The sequence below is a fragment of the Podarcis liolepis genome (genome assembly GCF_965112155.1).
Source record: "Podarcis liolepis genome assembly, chromosome: 8".
In the NCBI taxonomy this organism is placed as follows: Eukaryota; Metazoa; Chordata; class Lepidosauria; order Squamata; family Lacertidae; genus Podarcis; species Podarcis liolepis.
Genome location: NC_139560.1, coordinates 25,100,570 through 25,122,977, shown reverse-complemented (window position 1 = coordinate 25,122,977; position 22,408 = coordinate 25,100,570). Strand labels below are relative to the sequence as shown.

General features: G+C 44.7%; 1 protein-coding gene across 1 annotated transcript in view; it reads left to right on the top strand.

Annotated features, from left to right (window-relative positions):
- The window catches only part of PTDSS1 (phosphatidylserine synthase 1), a 38,222-nt gene extending 32,899 nt beyond the window's left edge, over positions 1-5,323 (top strand). Inside the window, exon 13 of the mRNA XM_083517317.1 lies at positions 1,929-5,323. Coding sequence (XP_083373443.1) covers positions 1,929-2,038 — 110 coding nt within the window. The 3' untranslated portion in view covers positions 2,039-5,323. The remainder of the gene's footprint in view (positions 1-1,928) is intronic.
- Positions 5,324-22,408: the final 17,085 nt, after the last annotated feature.

The following is a 22,408-nucleotide window of genomic DNA, read 5'->3' as shown; positions in this document are numbered from 1 at the left end:
AATGATGATAATTTGTATATTTTATTTAGGTTTTTGAAACATACCAGCATGTTTCTTTCTTGTGTTTAGTTGTTAAGGGGGTCAAATTAAAATGGTCTAAAACTGAATCGTATAAGCTAACAGGCATCTCAGTTCTCTGACTCGCAGCTGAAGTAGCACCACCCACACAAAAGGGGCAGATTTGGGGGAACCACAAAGTTTGCAAAAGTTCAAGAAATATTTTTGAGGTGTGAGGGAACTCTAAAGAGGAGAAGCTTTCCAAAAAGCAGCCCAATGAGGGTTGAGGGTCCTTCTCTCTCTCTCTCTCTCCCCCCCCCATTAAAAAAAATGTATTCGTGCCCCAAATACTGTTCTGACACCCCATCCAAGGTATATTAAACATGTTGCCTAGATGTTGGGGATAAGTTTTTTTGTTGGGGAATTTATTTCCTTTTCCACTTTTGGTTCCAATGTTCCTTTTCCTTGTTCCCTAATTTTTCCAGCATCATCTGTGTTAAATTGTGTTGTTTTATCTTTTACACTTTTCTGTCTGATAATGCCACCATCTACTTCTTCCTTGTTTTCCTTTGCCATTCTTTGTGGTTTACTTAATCTTAATAAAGGGTTGGATTAAACTAACAGACCCCCACTTGCAGAAGCGTGCTCAAGGAATTCTGCTGGTGCAGCGGGGCTCCCCTTCCTCTCCTTCACCCCCCCCCAAATTGGCTTTGGGGCTGTCAAAAAATCTCCAGAACAGTGTGCAGGGAGGAGGGGGGAAATTACTCTTACCGCTGGAGCAATTTTAGCTCTGCGTTGAATTCCTCCCAAAGCTTCTAAATGTTAAAGCTTCTAAATTTGGAACCTGGGGTTTGATCGGCTGCTTTGGCAGCCCAAGGCGAAAGTCTCGCCTTCAAAACTGGCCGCCTATGCTACGCAAAATGTCTGGGTGACAAAAAAAAAGCACACGGGTTGAACGCTGTCATGTGTTGAGAGTGAGGTCCCAGCTGATTGTCATCCCTGTCCTGATCTGACATCCATGCAGCCACTTCTCACCCAGAAGTGGCCAAAAAAACTGTGGCCTCATGAGGACCAGACTTGTCCGTTCAGGGGTCCAGCTACGCATGGTCAACTGCATGACAAATGTGTCCTGTTAGTGTGGTTCCCTTTGCAGCTGTGGATAAATGTGGAATCACACAGCTAGAATTCTACTGCTTGATGCCCCTGCAAAGAAGCTCGCCGCAGTTCCTGGGGGTTGGCTGAGTAAAGAGTTAGTTTTGCTTGCTTTCTTCTCAGCCTTTCTCTTTATCTCTTCCCCATCCCACCAACAGCAGTGTCCCATCTGCTTACAGTTGTGCACTGCTCTCATCTCCTACCCCTCACTCTTGAGGATCCTCAAAGTTCACATGCATACCCACTAGATTTTCATAGGGTTTGGGAAGCAGAGTATGGAGACCAGGATCTCACCCACGGCTTCTGCCTTGCAAACCTATAGATCGTTGCTTCCCAAACTTGGGTCTCCACCTGTTTTTGGACAACAACTCCCATCATCCCTAGCTAACAAGACCAGTGGGCAGGGGAAATGGGAACTGAAGTCCAAAAAAAGCGGGATACCCAAGTTTGGGAAACACTGGTCTATAGAGTTATTCTGCCCCAGAGTCGTGCTCCAGCACCTCGTGTTTCCACGTGCTAGCTAGCTTAATATCAAGACTGAAGAAAGAGTTGAGACAATTATGCTACATTGTAGGTAAACAGTTTTCTTAACAGGTGATATAATTTGGGGAATATAATTTGGGAGTTAAGCCACTAGATGGCATAACGGTTTCAACTAAAATGTCTCAGTATGCATTAATAAATCCAGAGATTTACATTTGCCAGTAAGAAAAGTTGCTCTTTAAAATAACCACATCTCACTTGTATAAATGTGTGTGTGTATGTGACTTGCTTGTTAGGAACGGAAGACAGTCCGCCCAAACACTCCAGCAACAGCGAGAGCCATTCATCTAGGAGGAGGAATCGCCATTCGAAAACAAAAGTAACCAATGGAATTGGCAAGAGATAGAGAGACAGACAAGAGAGGAGGAGAAAGAGAGAGAATCAGTTTCTAGATTTGTTCCAGAAGTGTGCCTCTGAGAGCAAAGAAGCAAAACTGGGCCTGGTTCTGAACTCCCTGCTTGAAGGTCGACAAGAGAATAGGCGGAGGAGACAGGGGGACAACATCTTCAGCAACCAGAGTCCTTGGACCTTGTTAACATGGAGCTCATCCGTGTATCGCAAATCATTCGCTGCCGTCACTTGCCATCCATTGGCTCAGATCTTCTGCACTTGACACTCAAAACCGTAGTAATATGTTTAAAGGCAAAATAGTTGCTTGTTCCTGAAGGGTTCCTGTGATAGTCTTTGTTCAAGTAGTGTGTGGATGCCTTCTGAAGGCCTTTCTTTGATTGAGGACGATAACTCCAAGTTAACTGGCAACCAGTTGTTGTTTTTTGTTCGTTTTTCAGTTGTGGGCATTTTACATTCTTGTTTGTTTTCAAGAGAACCTTTTTGACTGAAAGATGCTCTGCCTGTGTTCTCAATCTGACACCTAAGCTTTTCTGTGCTGTTAGATTTTTTTCAGGAAATCAACAGTTCCATATTTCAGTCAGCAGGGTGCTAAGTATTAGACAGTAGGTTCATGATTTTGTTCAGGTCATTTTTATAATTTTGTGACCCTGCTAAATGTTCATTGTGTTCATGACATTCTGTTACACAATCAGGGCTGTGTCGGCCCTTGGCAAGAAGACAGGCCCAGAGCCATTGGCACATACACACACATATATATTTATATATTGTTTATTTTCTAACATCTCCGCTGTTTCCTGTATGTTTATCATCACTTCAGCTACACCGTTCTTTTCTCTTTAAAGACCTAAGCTCCCAACAGCAGCAAAATGATCCAAATTATAAACCAAAATTCATGATTAAAGCTTTGCAAATCTCTGCCTGGCCTAACGCAGCAGCTTACCCATGGTTGATACAATGTTCTTTGTATTATTGTGGTGTAACATTAAAAACAACAACCCACATTTATACAAACTAACTCCACTTCTTCCAGGGGTCAGTTTTACAGAATGCTTCAGCAGTTTTTGTTCCCTGGTGTGTTTTTTTTTATCCCCCCACCCACTGGAAAATTGGTCTCACGGCATCATTCCCAAGAAATGAAATAATCATAATAATGAAGTATTGAACCCCAAAATCTTAAGCTGTTGGGATCAGGCCAGTTTTGCATAGATTCTGCTTTCTGTGTTTAGTTGGTCTTGATTTGTGTGTGCCAATCACGTTGTGGGGCTGCTTACTCCAAAAGACATGGCTAAGGTGACCGGTTAAGTGAGAACCCACATCCTTTCCAACACCCTTCAGCTGGGAAGAGCTGCTTGCTGTGATAATGTCATGGGATATGCACTGCAAGATATGAAGCATTGTCAATAACTTCAGCATACAAGCAAAGTGACTGTAAATAGAAAAAAGACCACCATAATCCATGACTTCTTATGTGCCACAAAGGATCAGCTTTTTGAATGCGCTCACTATGCAGCTGCTAATCCATGGAAAGCTCTGTTTTTCTTTTCAATCATGAATGTGCAAACTCTTGCATCAAAAGCTGCTATATCCTATTTGCTGCAACTGTGCTAAATGTTACCGGCCTGGGGGAAATGCACATGTCTGGAACTTTCCCCGTCGACAAATGTTGGGTTTCTTGATCATATTTTGAAATATGTGTACTTTTACATCTGTGTATTCTTAGCATGCTGCATAATTTCCAAATGGGTTGGTTTTTTGGTTTTGTTTTGGTTGATGCTCAAGGTCACTTAGTTTTCTGTCTTAATCCCTTTAGAGTCAGTTACTCAAGAGAGACCAATGTGTATGTGTGTGTTTTTCTATTTATTCAAGACCAAAGTCAGAAAATGTTAGGGCTCTTCCGAATGAACATTTCACACTGTTCAGTTTAGTGTTAATAATGCCCATTCTCCCAAAGAGCCTGTCCTGTTTTGCAGAGCCTGCAAAATATGACTGCTGGAGTCAGTAATAAAATTCCCACTCACACTGGTAGAGATGCGGCCCTAGTTAGAATACAGTGCTGCCAAAAGCCATGTTTGTCAGCTGAAACTAGTGCTCACATGCACAGTTAATTATATCCATAGATAGAGTGCACATGCAGATCTTTGGCAAAAATCAGTGTTAATATTTTACTGTGGCTGGAAAACAATGCACCTTGTGTTCACTGGGGCTTTTCAGCCTCTCTCTTCCAGCAGTAACTCCCTGACACACGCTTAGCACCCCCCCTCCCCCAAATGCTGCTCCGAAAAGTCCAGGGACCCTGTGAAGTAGCATCCCGTGGAGGCTGGACTGCTGCTGGAAGGGGAAGCCAACATCATCAACATAATCTGTGTGCACACAGATGTACTTTAGACGCACACTTTGAATTCCGGGCTGTGTACTTTTTTCCATGGAGGAATTTAAAAATACTTTGCATGAGTGAACTCGGAAGGTGGACAGTCTTTAATCCCCATAGAAAGGAAAGCATCCTATACGAATGTTGTTTCCATATTGATAAATATCAGTAATGTAAAAGTCTTCGTGAAATGCGGCATTTTCTGTAGAGGCACCGCTTATCCTATCTCAAAGCGGCACGTGCACACTCAGTTCAGAGTGACGTGTGTGCCCTATGCTTTCTATGGAAATGGAACCTGGACCACTAGAAAAATGCGGGTTTTGATCAGGTCCCAATATGCGATGTGGTCAGACTCGAATGTTTTGTCCCATAACCACTGAACTCCACACTGGGGCTGCAGCACTCTCACCCTTGAGTTGGGAATTCTGGAAGGAATGTATTTGCTCCCATTTTATATGCTTTTAAACTTGCTTTCTGCCTTCTTCATGTCCCCCTCATTCCACTGTTCTCACTCCCCCCAGTTGTGTACACTCCAGTTTGTGGTGGCTGTTTTTAAATTAATCATTTACTGTGTGCTTATTGGGAAAAAAGGTTGACCTGGTTCTGCTGGAGACTGTGCTGTATTATCAGTCAATGATGGGGGAGCCCTAACCTGTGGCACAGCCCAAACAGTGGCAACCGGTTTATAGCATTTGCAAAAAAAGCTCTGATGCGAAGAAGCTTATACATACACACACACACACTTGAGGCCAAGAGTACAGAAAAGTTACCCACCCAAAGTAAATCTATTGCTAGCTGCCAGTATTAAACCTGGGTGGAGCACTGTTATGTATAAAAAGACAGTATGGAATCTGGTTTCAACTCTGCTTTTGGCTACTCGCCTGTGAAAAATAAAGCCCTGAATACCTGGGATTAATTTGGTGGCGGTGTTGTCGTTTTTTAATTAAAGCTGTGTGTGTTTTTCTTCTGACTACAGTCTTTAAGCAGATAATAAGGCTATGTTGTGTGAATTATCATTGTCCCTACCAGACATAGACATGGTTCACCCCTTTGTGCCCCTCGCAGTAAAAAGGAAATCTGAATCTCTAGTACTGCAGGCTTGATAATGATGAAAATGAAAATTTGACCCAAAAAAGACTTCTTGCTTCTAATGTACTCCCACGGTTGGCTAGTTCAAATTTCTTCTTGAAGTTTGGGGTGCCGCTGGCTGTTTTGCTCACACAAGGGGGAGCTCTTTAGCTCATTCTGTATCCAAGAATCAGATTGATGTTCTGGTATAAGGCTGTAATCCTTAGCTTTTCACTTTGGGAAAACAAATGCATGGGAAGGAATGAACATTATAAACACTGGATTCCTTTTATCAACTAGTATCGAAGTGCCAAGTACTGCAATGTTCATATGGAATTAATGCATTATGAAAAGTAATTTTTTTGCATAAGATTGCAGATGAACGCAGGATACTCTGTAGCTTCAAGTGTGTGTTTATGGGACATAGAAAACCCTTAATGTGGTGTTATTTGGAAAATGATGTTAAATGAGATGACAGAAATTTTAAGAAAATAAGAATTGTAGCTGAGGAGTAGAACAGCTAAAAAGACTAAATTTTCACCAAAGCAGGTTTATTCAGAACAAAATAGTTGAACAGAAAAAATAAAAGTAGCAGACCAATAATTGTTGTTTCAGAGGTCTCCCTGAAATCTGGATATGGGAAGGAAACTTGAGGAACAAACTCCCGAGTCCCAGCATGCATTGCCATTGATCAAGGATGATGGGAGTTGTAGTTCACCAAGATCTGGAGGGCCACAGGCTCCCTATCCTTGTGTGACAGACTGCTTGCTATCTGTAATTGGTTGTTTTTTAGTATAAAATCCATGTGTTCTAATCCATGCAATTCTGTGAAAATAGATTCTGCTTGTCAGCAGAATTCTGCCACTTCCTGTTTTGTCTCTTGATAGAAGGTTTGGTCCGTTTGACCGAACAGGATCTGTTCTAACCCTTTGCCTGCAGACCAGACAATACAATTCAGAAAAATACTCCTGGATGTAGTATTTTAAAACTGATTTTGTTTCTCCTTGTTTTAAATACAAAATCAATATTGGAGCAATAATGGGTTCCTACCATAAAACATAAGGAGTGCAGTTTTCTGCACATTTTCTGTTTTGCACTGTCTTTGTGAGTTTGTATTTAATGCCTGCCCTTTATGGTCATTTGATTTCTATTCACATTTAATGGAAGCAAATTACCTGAAGCATCTGATTTGGAATAGGAAGGGCTTTGGACTGAGCCACGTGTCTGACAAGCTGCACTAAACAGTTCTTGAGTTGCTTGGACAAGAAACCATTGGCTTGACGTAGCCACAGCAGCATTAAGTACATACAGAGAGCAGATTGGATTATTGTTTTGGGAGGGAGGGATTAATAAGAGGAAAAACAAGAAACTAAAAGCAGGAAGAGTCCTGCTGGATCATTTAGCCCAGCAGTTTCTTTCAATTGACAATATTAAATTGCATTTGGGGTCGGGAGTGGACTTAAAACGATGTTGAAACTGAAATCAATACAGGCATGAGAGTTAGTTTCAGCTTCAACGCAGTGATTCATTAGTGGCTGCTTTGAGATGCAGAAAGCCCACCTCTCTTCCCTGTTAAAGAGGGAATGGTTTGGGACGGAGTCCCGTGTTAAGAGTTTAAGTCATGTGTGCAGAATCAGACCCATCATTATGGCTACTTCAAATTTCCATGCACACAAAAGGTCTCTATCCAAGATGTTCCAAGGCATTTTGTATGGAAGTTTGCAATGTACAGCCCACATTACAGTACAGCCCATTATTGCTGCTCATAATTGCTGCCATTACACTGTGAGTTAATTCCTGCTACTGCAGAGTTCTCCTTTCTTGCCTTATTCTGTTATCACGCTTCCCCAATCCGGTGCCCTCCGGATATTTTGAACTATGACCCCTGTGAATGCAAACACTTGCAATGAAGGGGAAGCAAGCTGGATACTGCTATTTTCTGAAGTAACATCAAACACTGGCAGAAATGTTTATTGTACCTTTCCCTGCACTCGGTGTCCTACTGCAGCGCTGACAGTCTCACTTGGGATTGTCTGTCCCAGTGACAGCTGACTCATAAGGGTAAGTGTGGCATCGTGCCCATTTTTCAAAATGTCTTGGTGACCTTGCTTGACAAGAAAAGACATTACACACTGTTGGCAGCTCCCCCTGACTTAAAAAAAAAATAAAAAATGCAGGAAAATGAAGAGAAGGGAAGGTACCACTTCAGTCAGAAATAAAAGTTAAAGAAACCCCTGGGGAAAGTTGTCAGTGAAGGCGTTTCCTCCATAGCTGGGCTAGAGATCAGAATCACACAAGCTTTTTTTTAGAAACTGGAGAGGATATTCAACAGAATACTGCAGTGGGGAGTGCTGCTGTTCAGGATACCAACCAGTCAGCTCCCCCCCCCCCTTTTCAGGATACTCCATTTCATTCCTGCTCACCCTCCAACAGTCAAGCAAGCATTCTTTGGCAACCGGAAAAAGAAAATGAAAAACTCAAGTGAAATGTATGTGGTTGCTCCCACCTGTTTTGCCTTCACAGCCCTATTAGGTAGGTTAGGCCGAGAGATAATGATGTCTAACGAGTCCAAGGCCACCTAGTGGGGGGTTGAGCCTGTCCAATCCTGGGCTTAGTCCATCGCTCTCTTGCTACAAGTACGTCTACAGTGCACTGAGTGGCCCTCAGACTATGAGTTTACAGTGGTACCTCGGGTTAAGTACTTAATTCGTTCCAGAGGTCCGTTCTTAACCTGAAACTGTTCTTAACCTGAAGCACCACTTTAGCCTATGGGGCCTCCTGCTGCTGCTTCGCCGCCGGAGCACAATTTCTGTTCTCATCCTGAAGCAAAGTTCTTAACCCAAGGTACTATTTCTGGGTTAGCGGAGTCTGTAACCTGAAGTGTATGTAACCCGAGGTACCACTGTATTTATATGCTGCTTTTCCACAGTGGACTGCCCAAAGCACCTTATGACATCCCCTTATCATCCAATGCAAAACACTGTTCCCTGCGAAGAGGGATTGCTTGTTAAACCCCTCTGGGAATTGCAGCTCCGGGAGGGGAATAAAGGTATCCTAGCAACTCTTGGCATCCCTGAACAAACTACAGCTCCCAAAATTCTTGGGGATGGGAGGAGAGCCACAGCTCTTTAAAGTGGCATCATAGTGCTTTAAATTTATGGTATAAAGGTAAAGGGACCCCTGACCATTAGGTCCAGTCATGACCGACTCTGGGGTTGCAGCTCTCATCTCGCTTTATTGGCCAAATGAAGCTGGCGTACGGCTTCCAGGTCATGTGGCCAGCATGACTAAGCCGCTTCTGGCGAACCAGAGCAGCGCACGGAAACGCCGTTTACCTTCCCGCTGGAGCGGTACCTATTTATCTACTTGCACTTTGACGTGCTTTCGAACTGCTAGGTTGGCAGGAGCAGGGACCGAGCAACGGGAGCTCACCCCGTTGCGGGGATTCGAACCGCCGACCTTCTGATTGGAAAGTCCTAGGCTCTGTGGTTTAACCCACAGCGCCACCCGCGTCCCATAAATTTATGGTATGGATGCGGCCTTATAACAGCTGCAGGGCAATGCTGAGGAGGGCAATGCCGATGAGCCCTCTTCTGCAGCCAGAAGCTTCCAGAATTCCCATCTGCTTGTTCACAGGTCTTCTGAGCTCCATGCTTGCCTGTGACTGGACAGCAGGAGGGGTGTCCTGTGTGAATTACAGGTGCACCTGTGAGCATATTCCTGCAGTAGCAAAACTGTTCAGTGGGACTAGTTGGTGTTAGGGCTGCCGGCCACACAATAACTTCCCCATCTGGCACGAAGACTGTGGCCTGTGCTTGAACTGTCCTTAAGTTCTTCAATGCTCCCTTTGTACTATCTATGTTATGATTTGGGTGTTTTCTTTCTGCTGCATGTGCTGTAAAAGCAGGCGTCGTCAGAAGGTGCGGAAACTGTGCCAGGGAAGGAAACATTGTAGGTTCATAATTCATACTTGCACATCGGAGCTTGTTTTGCCACATCTGGAATGTGCTGGGACCAGCGCATTCCCTTAGACCGCATGTGCAATAATCCCCACTCCCACCCCTCTCTAAAGTATCGGGAAAAGGAAGGAAACGACGGGAAAAGGTATGGAAATATTGTGAAAGTGTCCAAAGTGTCTAGGTAACTTTGTGGTTTAGAGCAGACACTGCTGCAGTCTATGGCTGCATACATACCAAGAATCCTGGGAGCTGTAGTTTTAAGGGCACTGGGAACTGTAGCTTTGTAAAATGTAAATATCTTTGCAGGCGCAACAAAACCTTACTGTCTCCTGTGTCTTTGAAATAAGGTCCTTTTTGCATCTCCAGCAAATTTCAGCCACCCTGAAATGTCCTGCATTTCATCAGCACACCAGACACTGGAATGAAGGGAAAAGGAACCTTGCTTTCCAGTTAGAATCTCGTGGGTTTTCTGGGCAGTCCCATTGTGCTATAATGAAATAACATTTTAAAGCACACTTCACTGGGCACTTTCCCTGAAGGACCTTAAAGCACTTCTGCAAACGATGAATTACGTTGCGTAGGCTGGCACCATTTGGCAAGCCGGCTTTGGAGGTCTGGCTTGAAAACGAACATGCATTAAGTTTGGGATGAGCGCAAAGCCATGCAGAGCATAGAAACAGAATCCAAAGGTAAACGCTAATGTGATTTGTTTTCCCTGCTTCACAAACTACAACCCCCAGGATTCTTTGTGTGTGGAGGGGGTGCTTTTAAATGCAGGGTTTGCACACAGTCCCTGTCTCCACTTACCAACAGAGAAACCATAGCCTAAATCCCGGAGAACCGCTGTCGGATAGTGTTAGACCAACCTCCCGCAACCTGGCACCCTCCAGATGTTTTGAACTACAGTTTCCATTAGCCCCAGCCAACACAGGAACAGGAGCTGATACTAAGGCGAACCAGCAGGGCCTAAGCCTGACAGCAAATGGGCTGTGTAGGTTCTGAGAGCTGCCATTTGTCCGTGGCCAATTGGAAGTGGCCATTTACAATACTTTTTTTTTTTTTTATAAAATTTTTATTTGGTTTTCTGCTTTTATAAAGACAAAACAGACACAAAGAAAAGACAAAAGACAAAAACATGTATAAAATCAGCAAATCCCCATTTCATAACCTTGTTCCCTGACTTCCCCCCACCCCCCCTCATGCATCCCAGTTTCAAGATTATGTCAGCAAGTTGATATTTCTCCTCTTAACAATCTTATTCATCTTATTTCCTTTTTTATAATAAAAATTAATTTTCATAAGTTGGACTTAAGTTCTCTTCCATCGATTTTCATTTTATCTTAATTAAAAGTCATCTTTACCAAACCTAAAAGTCTTGAGTGTTTTTAAGAGTCTCTTCTTCCCTCCCTCCCATCCCCGGTTTTTGTCCCTTCCCAATAAAAATCCAAAGTCGAAGTTCTCAGCCTGGGTTCCTCACGTCCGAGGCTTTCAAATCTATTTCCGTTCCTCTCCGCCTGTCCTGTTGGTAGTCCTTTATAGCAGTCGTCAGATCTGGGAAAAGTTCTTTCACCATCAAAGTATGTCCTCTTCCGACAAGAAGATTCAAAGGTAGCTGCTGAAGTATTTCCACAAAGTCTATCTCTTCCAAGTCAAAGTCCAAACGGAGGCCCCAATCATGTTTCTTTATTTTAAATTCCTGTACTCCATTTTGTCTTGGGGCCTCCTCCTTCTTCTTCTGTATCTCTTGCAGACTTGTGGTGGAAATGTTCCCAGCGTCTCCTTGCTTGTATTCCACAGATGTCAACTTTTGGTTGTTGCTTCCCAGGATTACTTCTTCTTTTTCTTGTTGTTTAGTCTCTTCCAACTCTATAGATATTGTTTCCCAATCAGCTGTGGATTCTTTCTCATTGAGGTCCTCAATACAAAGAGCAGAGTTGCCTGTTCCCAAGGTCATAGTCTCAAGTTGTTTGTTCATGGCCAAACTCTGCTCCTGTAAGATTCCCACCAATTGAAACATCCTTTCGATTTCCACTAGTAACTTTCCTTCCACAGCCATTGTATCCATTGTAGTTTCACAGAATTCCCCCTAGGGGGAATCTGATTACTTATTTGCCTTTTCACCAACAATCCTTTAACTGATTATTATTACTTTGTTTCCAACAGTTTCAGCTCAATTATAACTCGTCTTAGTCCATAGGAATCTTAAATGGCAATTTCTCACTTTAAACCGCCCGTTTGGCAGCTTTGACAGCTGTCAAACTCCGCAGCTCTAACGCAGGCACAAAGGCAGGACGTTCCCGAGCCCGGGAGGGGGGGTTGTTTAAAACAAAAACTCTTCCAACACTCCGCTCTCCTGCTCAAATTTGCCTTTCCAAATCTTGGAAGTTACTGTCTTTTTGAATCTCACCCTTTACAGGGTAGGCACTCCAGCTTAGCTCTTCTATCGTTGCTCTGGATCGTCTGCAAGGGGTGGGGGTGGGGACTTCCTTTTGGCACACCCCCCGGTCGTCTCAAATTCAGAAGGTAAAAAATTTTAAAGTTCAGTTCCAGATTACTCACGGGTTCTTTTTTTCCAGTCCAAATTTCAAGGAAGGAAGTCAGCGCTCTCCAGTTATGGCTCGCGGCTTCGCTCAGCGGCGGTAGCGATCGACTCTCAGTGCCGCGCCGTCCCCCGTATCCCCTCCATAGCCTTTAAAAAGGCTCTTCGCGAATCAGGGGGGGCGCTTAAGGCACCCGCCGAGTCTTCAGTCCGCAGACATCCGCGCCTGCGGTTTTTAAGGGTCCCCGTGTCGCCGGCACGGCAAAGACCCATCCACCGCTGAGCCGATTCCCTCCGGAGCTCGGAGGGAATCCGCCATTCCCAGATCGCGCCAACCCGGAAGTCCTCGGCCATTTACAATACTGGGGCGGTTTAAGGGTGGCACGACCCTTGCGGTCGCACTGGGTGCCACACAGCAGGGGGTGCCAAAACAATGCTTTAGAACGGAGTGTGAGAGACAGGAGGGCGCAGAATATCAGCGTCACACAAGGCACAGCTGATATTTGAGAAGCCAAAGTCTGCCACTGGGTTGCATGCTTATCATGGTGGTGGTAGCTGATTTGTTTTCCTGAGGTCCCCACTTCTCTTTCCCTTCCTTTTCTTTTTTCTTTTAATATATTTTTATTAAAGATTTCTTGGTTTACAAAAGTATGTGCGATGTCCCTTTCTTCAAGTTACATTTTCTTGGTGCTTTTTTTTCTAAAAAAAAAAAGTTTAGGGGTACAGTCGTACCTTGTTTTGCAGCAAGCCACGGCCACTAGCCGAAAAGGATGCAGGGCAAAGCACCACGTCTGCGCACGCGCACAGAGCGGTTTGCGCTTCTGTGCTTGCGCGAGCGGAAGACCCAGAAGTAACTTGTTCTGGTACTTCCGGCTTTGCTATGGATGTTCACCGGAATGGATGCTAGACAAGGCGGACATTCGTGGAGGTATTACTGTACTCTCATTTTCCTACTTATATTGAAATACTGCCCCTCAATGAGGCCAAACTTAGATTCACAAAATGTTTAGTGGTATGCGTACCCCTGCATCCCCCCAGGAAAAAGCACTGCATCTTCTACAGATCAGTTTCATTTGTTGTGAGACATTAGGAAGAAAAGGGGGAAAGAGATGGAGGGGGAATGGTGAGTGGGGTGGGGTCGGGTGGCAATGCTTCTATTCTACTTAGTGTGGGGTTTTGTGTCAGCGTCACTTGTGTGGGTTCTCTTTGCAATTCACTTGTATTCCTTTGGTGGTGAGAGAGGTGGGGAGTCTAGGGTGTGGTTGATTGTCTTTGATTGGCTGTAGTGAACTTTCCTTTTCTTTTTGAGCAACAAGACTGTGGCTACCTGTTGTGAAGTGTTTCCTGTCATACACACAAAATTTGCGTACATACATTTAAAGCACAATTACCTCTGCCCCACCAAGAAATCCTAGGAACTTCAGTTTGTTAAGAGTTCTGCAATGGGTCAAGTACAGTTTCTAGGATTCTCTGTGTGTGCACTTTAAATGTACGGTACATGTGTTGCCTGGCTCTTTGAAATGACTTTAGCACTGGGAGGTAAGGCTAAAAGGGAACAGCTCCCATCTTGGCAGAGGGCAACCCAGTACTCCCTGCCTTTAGGCTGGAAAAGTTTCCTTAGCCTGATGTAGAGTAGAAGTATGCCATTTTTGGATTATAACAGAGCTCCTGAGTATTCTTTCTCAGCTCCGTAGCTTCCAAGCTGAGCTGATTCCCATTCTTGCAAAGAATGCAAGATCTCAGATTATTTTTACCCTCTCAATGAAAAGAAAATGAGCACAGGAGGAGAGAAGGAAGAAGGAGAAGCCCATCCGATTGAGTACCAGAAACAATCAGCTGTATTGTCAAGTTGCATCAGCTTTCTTTCCCTCACTAGCTACAGCATATGGAGGATGAGCTGCTGGTTAGAATTAATAAATATTTTTCTTGAAGTTCATTGCCAGCTTGGATTCCGAAGCAGGGAGCGAGGTATTGGGCTCTGTAGGAAAAAGGTGGGGAACATCCGGCCAGGGCCTGAATGTGGCCCTCAAGGCCTCTTTACTTGGCCCTTGGGACTCTGCACAGGTCAGACACCCTCACTGGCTCCTCTGTATGCCCTCTTCAAGTGCATTTCCTGGATTGGAATGTGCTACTGAACTTGATGGTGCTTCTTGCTTGGCTGAATGGCTTGTGTGCAGTTGGACTTTAGCGTACTGTACAAATGCAGGAGCGCTGACCTCCAGGGATGCGTGCATTTATCAGACCAAAATCAACCCGGGCTCGCCAATTAGGGACAGGGGTGGCGCTGTGGGTTAAACCACAGAGCCTAGGACTTGCCGATCAGAAGGTCAGCGGTTCGAATCCCCACGACTGGGTGAGCCCCCGTTGCTCGGTCCCAGCTCCTGCCAAACTAGCAGTTCGAAAGCACGTCAAAGTGCAAGTAGATAAATAGGTACCGCTCGGGCGGGAAGGTAAACGGCGTTTCCATGTGCTGCTCTGGTTCGCCAGAAGCGGCTTAGTCATGCTGGCCACATGACCCGGAAGCTGTATGCCGGCTCCCTCAGCCAATAAAGCGAGATGAGCGCCGCAACCCCAGGGTCGGTCACGACTGGACCTAATGGTCAGGGGTCCCTTTACCTTTACCTTTACAAATGCAGGAGTCACACCTGTTGCCCTGCCCTCTTTTTCCTCTGCCCCCGCCCCTTTTGCTTCTGGTCCCACCCACCACTCCCATGCAGCCCCTTGAATTTGCCCACAAGGGTGCAGCCCTTGCCTTGCCCTAGGAGAGCAGGGGTCAGGGAACTGTTGCATCTTTAGTCTAGCTGCCTGCAAGAATAGGGTAAGGACAGGCCAGGGCAAAACAATAATGGAAGGCAAGGAATGTGAATGACGATGCTCAGCAGGCTAGCACAGCATGCAGTGCACTGGTTACAGCCAGCCCACCAGCAGTGCCAGATTTAGGGCACTCACAGCACGCCGAGCCAAGGGGGCACCAACTGAGAAGATCCATAATTGAGAAGATAGCCTATGTGAGCATCGCACCTTCTTCCCTAAGCCAGGCAGAAGTTTCCCGGGCTTTAGGGAGCCAGGCCTCTGACAAGATACTGGAGCCCTGCTGCCTTCTTCCTAAAGACAGGGAAGGGGGAGGCTGTAGGAAGGTGGCAGGAGGGCTCTTGGACCCCAACAGAGCATTGCGCCTCCCTCCCTAAGCTGGGCAGAAACTTCCCGGGCATTGTGAAGCAGGCACCAGGCTTTAATGCTCTAATTTACCAGGAACACTTTATAGTTAAAGCTATGGTTTTCCCAGTAGTGATGTATGGAAGTGAGAGCTGGACCATAAAGAAGGCTGATCGCCGAAGAATTGATGCTTTTGAATTATGGTGCTGGAGGAGACTCTTGAGAGTCCCACGGACTGCAAGAAGATCAAATGTATCCATTCTGAAGGAAATCAGCCCTGAATGCTCACTGGAAGGACAGATCCTGAAGCTGAGGCTCCAATATTCAGCCACCTCATGAGAAGAAAAGACTCCCTGGAAAAGACCCTGATGCTGGGAAAGATTGTGGGCACAGGGAGAAGGGGGCGGCAGAGGACGAGATGGTTGGACAGTGTTCTCAAAGCTATGAACATGAGTTTGACCAAACTGAGGGAGGCAGTGGAAGACTGGAGTGCCTGGTGTGCTCTGGTCCAGGGGGTCACGAAGAGTCGGACACAACTAAATGACTAAACAACAAAACCAGGAACACTTAGGGGACTAGCCTAGCCCTCTAGTCCACAGACCCCAAAGCACTGTCCTGTCTGCTCAATCTGCTGGAGCCTTTTTTTGCATCCAGGGGAAGTCCTTAGAGCCAGTGTGGTGTAGTGGTTAAGTCACGTAATCTGGGTAACCGGGTTCGCGTCTCCGCTCCTCCACATGCAGCTGCTGGGTGACCTTGGGCCAGTCACACTTCTGTGAAGTCTCTCAGCCCCACTCACCTCACAGAGTGTTTGTTGTGGGGGAGGAAGGGAAAGGAGATTGTTAGCCGCTTTGAGACTCCTGAAGGGGAGTGAAAGGCGGGATATCAAATCCAAACTCTTCTTAACTCATCGGCTACCCTCCTCTAGTTTAGCTGGTCAGTCAAAGCTGTTCCCGGGATGTGGCCACTGTCGCATGCTGACAGCTTCTAGGAGCCACAGGTGAGAGCTGAGTGCAGGATGGGGTCCAAAGGTGGACAAATGACCCCAGAAGAAGTACAACGTGCCCCCCACCAGAGGTACTACCTCTTCCCTAACACCCCATACACCCCCCCATATACCACACAGGTACAAGCTCTAGAAAGTTCAGGGTCCAATTATAAATTTATCAGCAGAAACTGGACCCTCAGATTTCTGCCCCCCAAAATCTGGTTCTCTATACATTTTACCAGCTTCTAACCTCCTTAATTGGTTTATTGTGTAGCAGGCAGACGTATGCAACACTCTGTTGGAGTAAGTGTTGCCCATGGGACTTTATGCAAAATTCAGCCCATGTCCCACACCAGCACGGACCTTCCATGTGCTGCGTTTCTGCAAATGCATCTCTCACCTGGATGTGTACCTGCACGAGCCAATCATTGTCGCAGAAGCAGAGAAACCCGCATTCAGCCCATGCATGAGAACACACACAATGCTTCTGCAGCCACCAAACGGATGATTGGCGGCGTGTATTCTTCTAATAATGTTCTTTTGTGTGATTACATTATTTAGAACATGAAGCATGAAAGAATTTTAGAGATTTCTGACTTTGTGATTAGAAACCTTTGTGATGCAAATCGTCCTTTGCACAGCTTCTCATTTGGAATGTGATAAGAGTCTTTTTGCTGCCCTGAGCGCCAGTATTTCAGCTGACAGTTCTGGTAGGTCACAGTCATGTGGAGACCACAATTCAAGAATGCGCTGGCCTGTGGCCACTGTACTTTAGCAGCAGCATGAATTATTCCCTTTCTGCAACTAACTTAATACTGTTGCACATAAGTGGCTCTCTCGCAAACTGAATTATCGCTGCTCCTTATAAGCACAGGGCACATTTCCTCCTGGCATCTGCTTATGGTAAACCTTTGCATCTGTCTGCAATTTGCCTGTTGTCCTGCCTTGCCATAGATACAAATAATTCAAGCTCCTCTTGTTCCTGTGTTTTTTTTAATGTTGGCCAAGCGCTGCTTATGCACACCAGATGATTTCCTCCGGTGTCCTTCTGTTTGAACTGAATCTGCAAGTAAACAAGAACCAAGTGACTTTTCTCCAAGGTCAAAATGTTTACTGGAATGCAGAACAAGAAATTACTTTTTCTCGTAGTGAGGGAACCGCCAGAAGGCCCTCGAAGCTGGACCTCAGTGTCTGGGCTGAACGATGGGGGTGGAGATGCTCCTTCAGGTATACTGGGCCGAGGCCGTTCTGTGCATGTCTACTCAACAGCAAGCACCACTAAGTTCCTGAGGCTTACTCCCAGGTAATGTGTATAGAATTGCAGTCTGACAGGACAATTCTATAATGTTAGGATATTTCCGTTCCACCTTAAAAGGGAGCAGGCTTTGTGAGTCACAGAGTCTGCGCATGTCCTATTCACAGGATGTTTATGTTTGCTGTTCCTTTCGATTTCTCAGTCGGTCGGAGTCACTGACTCAGAACGGTCATGTTTTCCTTTGTTCTGTTCAACGCTAAATAAAGTCTGTAAATATGCTCTTCTGCGGTGCAAGCTTTCTGGCTGTGTTTTCTGCTGATAAAAAGTGTGCACAAGTCTGCTCACAAGTACAGTGGTACCTCAGGTTACATACGCTTCAGGTTACATATGCTTCAGGTTACAGACGCCGCTAGCCCAGAAATAATGCTTCAGGTTAAGAACTTTGCTTCAGGATGAGAACATAAATCATGCTCCGGTGGCGTGGCAGCAGCGGGAGGCCCTATTAGCTAAAGTGGTGCTTCAGGTTAAGAACAGTTTCAGGTTAAGAACAGACCTCTGGAACGAATTAAGTACTTAACCTGAGGTACCACTGTAAGCCACATTGAGTTTAGCAAATTTGTTGCCAGTAGTTTTTAGGATAGCAGCTTAAGTCTAGACCCTCCAAGCGCCCCTGTTTTACAGGAGTCATTCCTGTTTCTGATATTATCCCGTAATGTCTTGCTTTTCCTCAGGACATCCCTATTTTCATTGGAGAAATGTTGGAGGGTATGACCAAGTCTGTCAAAAGTTTGAGGTTTGTGCACAGAATGTTATTGGTTTATTGAACCCATGACATCAGCTTTCTGGTTGTAAATGCTACAAGCTGAGTTTCTGCCTAGGACAGTTTAGTAGTGCTGTGTATTTCACCTGTGTCTGTTTTGAGAGTTAATTTCCAGCAAAACCAGCAAATAAATGCATATGCTCATTTATTTTCTGAAACCGAAAAGGGGGAAATAATTTGTCTTCATTGGGCTCTTGACAATTTCAGACGAAGAAAAGTGTTAAACCTTCTTGCTCGAAAGCAAAGAACTTTATCACTGCCGAACAGGATTAACGGTTGTATAATCCCTTTACAACAGCTACTAATCTTCTAACTTCAGTGCACATAAATTTTAAAAAAAGAAACAGAGGAAGGGATCAATGTTTTTTTTTCTAATTCTAGAGCAGCCACATTAACTCATTAAAACGCTCATCTTAAAAGATGCATAGAACAAAGACAAGCGGAAGATGTATAATTAACCAATGTTAACTACATCACCATGCTTATATTTGTTAGTTTCCCCAGAGTGGCTTTCCTAATGCCCTTTGTTTGTTTTTTAAATGTTGTTACTGCATAGATAAACCTATGAAAGGAAGCTAAAAGAGAATATTTTGTATATTTATTCCCAGTTATGAATCACTTCCCATGAAGCATCTCAGAGGAACCAAACAATAAAAACATAAAAAATCATGTATTAAAAGAATTTAATTTTCAAGACAGCTACAGACTGGGATAAAAATTTCCACATAAGATGCTTGTTGGACAAAGAAGGTCTTCAATGAGCACTGAAAATAGACCTATGGTGGCATGAGCCATCACCATCTTGAAAATGGCAGAGGGAGAAGACCAAAGAATGTGTCTCTCTGTAAAACAGACAACTACAGGATCATAAATATGACCAACAAATAGGAAAGGATCTCATCCAATCTGAAAGGAGAACAAAGGTACCGGGAACCAGGAAACCCCGTTTCAAATCTTGCTGAAGCAATGAACTTGCTAGGCTGTCTTTGAGAAGCCATTCATCTGGGGTTTGGGGATAATAATACTGGTCTGCCTTACAGGGTTATTTTAAAGACTATAGAGAAAAGCTTATGGAAAGCAGTCCTCTCATAGTCTAGATAAACTATGAGATTATGGTAGTGATTTTGTTGTGTTTGTTTATTTAAAATATTTATATCCCACCTTTCTGCTTCCAAGATGGCTGACAACACATGACAATTAATACACAATAGGCAGTGGTGGGTTGTGATGGCTCTGAGGGGAAACAATGATGGGAAAGGCTTCAGATAGATATGGGGAATCTGTCACCTTCCACTGGCCACAGCCTGCAGGCCACTGGTCCAGGATGATGGGAGTTATATTCCACCAACAACTGGAGGGGCATGAGTCCCTGGTCCCTCAGGGACAACAAGTTCCATTATCCTTGGCTATTGGCCATGCTGGCTGAGACTGGTGGGAGTTGTAGTTCAGCAACAACTAGAGGGTCACAGGTGGCCCATCCCTGGTTTACTCTGGCAGGTAGCAACTCTGCAAAGTCTCAGGCAGAGACCTGGCTAAGCTATAACATCTCCTTCCGATGTTGTATCCACTGAAATCAGGACGGGTGGGTGGAGATTATTAATAATAGACATGGTCAGCTGTCTGTCTGTCTTGATCATACAGAACTGTATGTTGTTTCCCATCACAACATCACACCGCCCCCCTTTGAAGGAGTTCTTGAAGGCTGCTGTTAACAAGCTGTTTTGCTGTGTATTTGCTTCTCTCACAGCGTGTAGCTCTGGAAAACCTTTCTTGAGCCTCCTGATCAAACACTACAGCAGAACAAAACAGGCAGGAGTCACGGGGCCGGGTGGGCTCTTTGATTTGTGCCACTTAATTAATAAAATAGTTCCTTATCCGAGAAGGAGCTAACCCAACTGCAGTAGTATAAATAATGATCTGCATTTTTGGGGAGACCACAACATCCTCAATCAAGTTGTAGTTGCGTGTACAAGCAGGCTCATGTAGCAGGTAGTCTCTCAAGATGAAGATTGTAAACGATAAACCATAAAATAAATAAATGTTACCAGTGGTCAGTGTTTTGCTCTCCTCTCTGAACCCCTTAAACTAGCCTGATGTCCTCCAATTTAGTTCCCTCAAGAACCGTGTGAGGTAGGTTAGCCTGAGAGATACTTAATGGTCCCAAACCACCCAGCGAGTTTCATGAGCAAGTGAGGATCTGAACACGAGTCTTCTTCTGACACTAACCACTACATCCCCTCTTTCGTTTCCTCAGAAGGGTGGCTATTTTTTTCAGAGTGTGCTTTTTTCAGTGTGTGTTTTTTCAGAGTGGTGGTCTTACCACAGCTTCATTTTTCCCTCCAAAACTGAATGCCAGGCCCATCATAAAGGCAGTGAATGCTCCATTGCCTCTGTCATAGATTTAGCTCAATCTGATCCAGATGCTTATATCAGCTCGCTTCTTACATACCTTTGAGGTCTTTCTATTTAACTTTCCAAAAACAAATGAATTTGCTTATTGGCTGATATTCCTTCAAGGGGAAGAAATTGCCTCTCTGATCGATAGGGTTTCCTTGCCACAACAAGTTCTACGACCATATTGCCATTCTTTTAAAACTATATTGCTGGACTTCGAAGCTGAGCCAGTTGTTCAAAGAGTTTACCTTGGCTCTTGGCTTAGCACATACATATTAAATTTATCGTGATTATTGGATTTGCAATATGCATGGCTTCTCTAATGACCTTTTGCTTAAACTACAGCTGAATGTTAGTATTATTGAAATGTCAGTATTATTTCCAGTTTTCATCCGCTCATGGGTGGTGCATTGAAGGTGGGATAGGATGCATTCGTGGGGAACTGTCTAGTCTAGAGGTGACAAATTGCTGGCCTGAAGGCCTGATCCAGACCTCAAAGCCCTTTTTGTTTTGCCAGTGGCACTGGCAGCAGCAGAAAAAGAATGAATGGCTATAACGGCTTGCTAGTATCAGTGGCAGAGCCAATCCAATGCAGTGGGATCTGGTGGGGATCGTGTAGGTGGCAAAGGATTAAAACCCACTTTCCCCAATATCACAATTTTGACCCAGCTTGCTCCTTAAATATCTCGCACACCAGGGCTAAAGAGGTCAAGAACAATAACATGTTTAGTTTGGCCTAAAGTTGATGCAACTTGGGTTTAATTGCTCGCCATATGACCCAAACTTATCATATTCCCTCAGCCACCCTACCTGATATTGTTCTGAGGTTAAAACAAGGGGTACCTACGCAGCGTCTTGAATAAAAGATGGGATAAAAATAAAGATGAATTACGGATGTAGCCTGATGGAAGCAATTTTAATCAACAAGTTGTATGAGCCTTAATGGACTAACTAATCGATTGATTAAATCTGCATACAGTTAAGGGAAACACAATAGTTTGGAAGCAAAAAAACAACATATACATTTTTGTGTTTAGGCGATCCACATGTGTATTCTGGAGGAAACATTTATTTGTGTCAGGGATTAGGGAGTATGCCTCTTGCAAGAAGCTACTTTCATCTGTAGATTTTAGACTTGTTTGCATTAAAACAATTTCTTTTTCTTTTTCTAAAAAAATACTTCTGCCCAGTTAACTGGGGACACCTTCTTAGGCAATGGGCAAATCAATCTAAGGAGAGGGTGGGAGAGGAAGAATTAAAAGCAGACAACCTGCCTAAGTTTATTCTGTGAACCACCCTGAGGTTTTATGATGAAGGGTTGTATATTAATCTAATTCATCATCATCATCATCTAAAGTCCTGGTGAGCTTGTGCTAGCAGGATGGATATTTGGGAAGGTACATTATTCCCCTTTTAACCATCAGTTCTATGTTGCAATTTCCCCTCCCATTGATCCCACGGGTTATCCAGCAGATCAAAAGTCTTCCCCAGTCTTTCTCCAACCCACACCAAAATGCCCGCCTCTGCCCTTTCCAACGGAGCACTGGCTGAGGAGGATCAGTGGCCACAGACATGCAGCTGGCAAGAGGATGCCTCCATGGGTAGATTTCCTGCTTTCCCATGGATCTCTTTCTCCACCCACAAGAGGGAGAGCCATCATATCCTGTTGCCCCTGGGATGCCCTCTCGGGAACCACATGGCCATGACACTCTGCAGGTAACCTTGGGGCCAGTTACTGTCTCTCTGCCTAACCTATCTCACCGGGTTGTTGTGAGGATTAAATGAGGAGGGGGAGAATCATTTACACCGCCTTGCACTCCT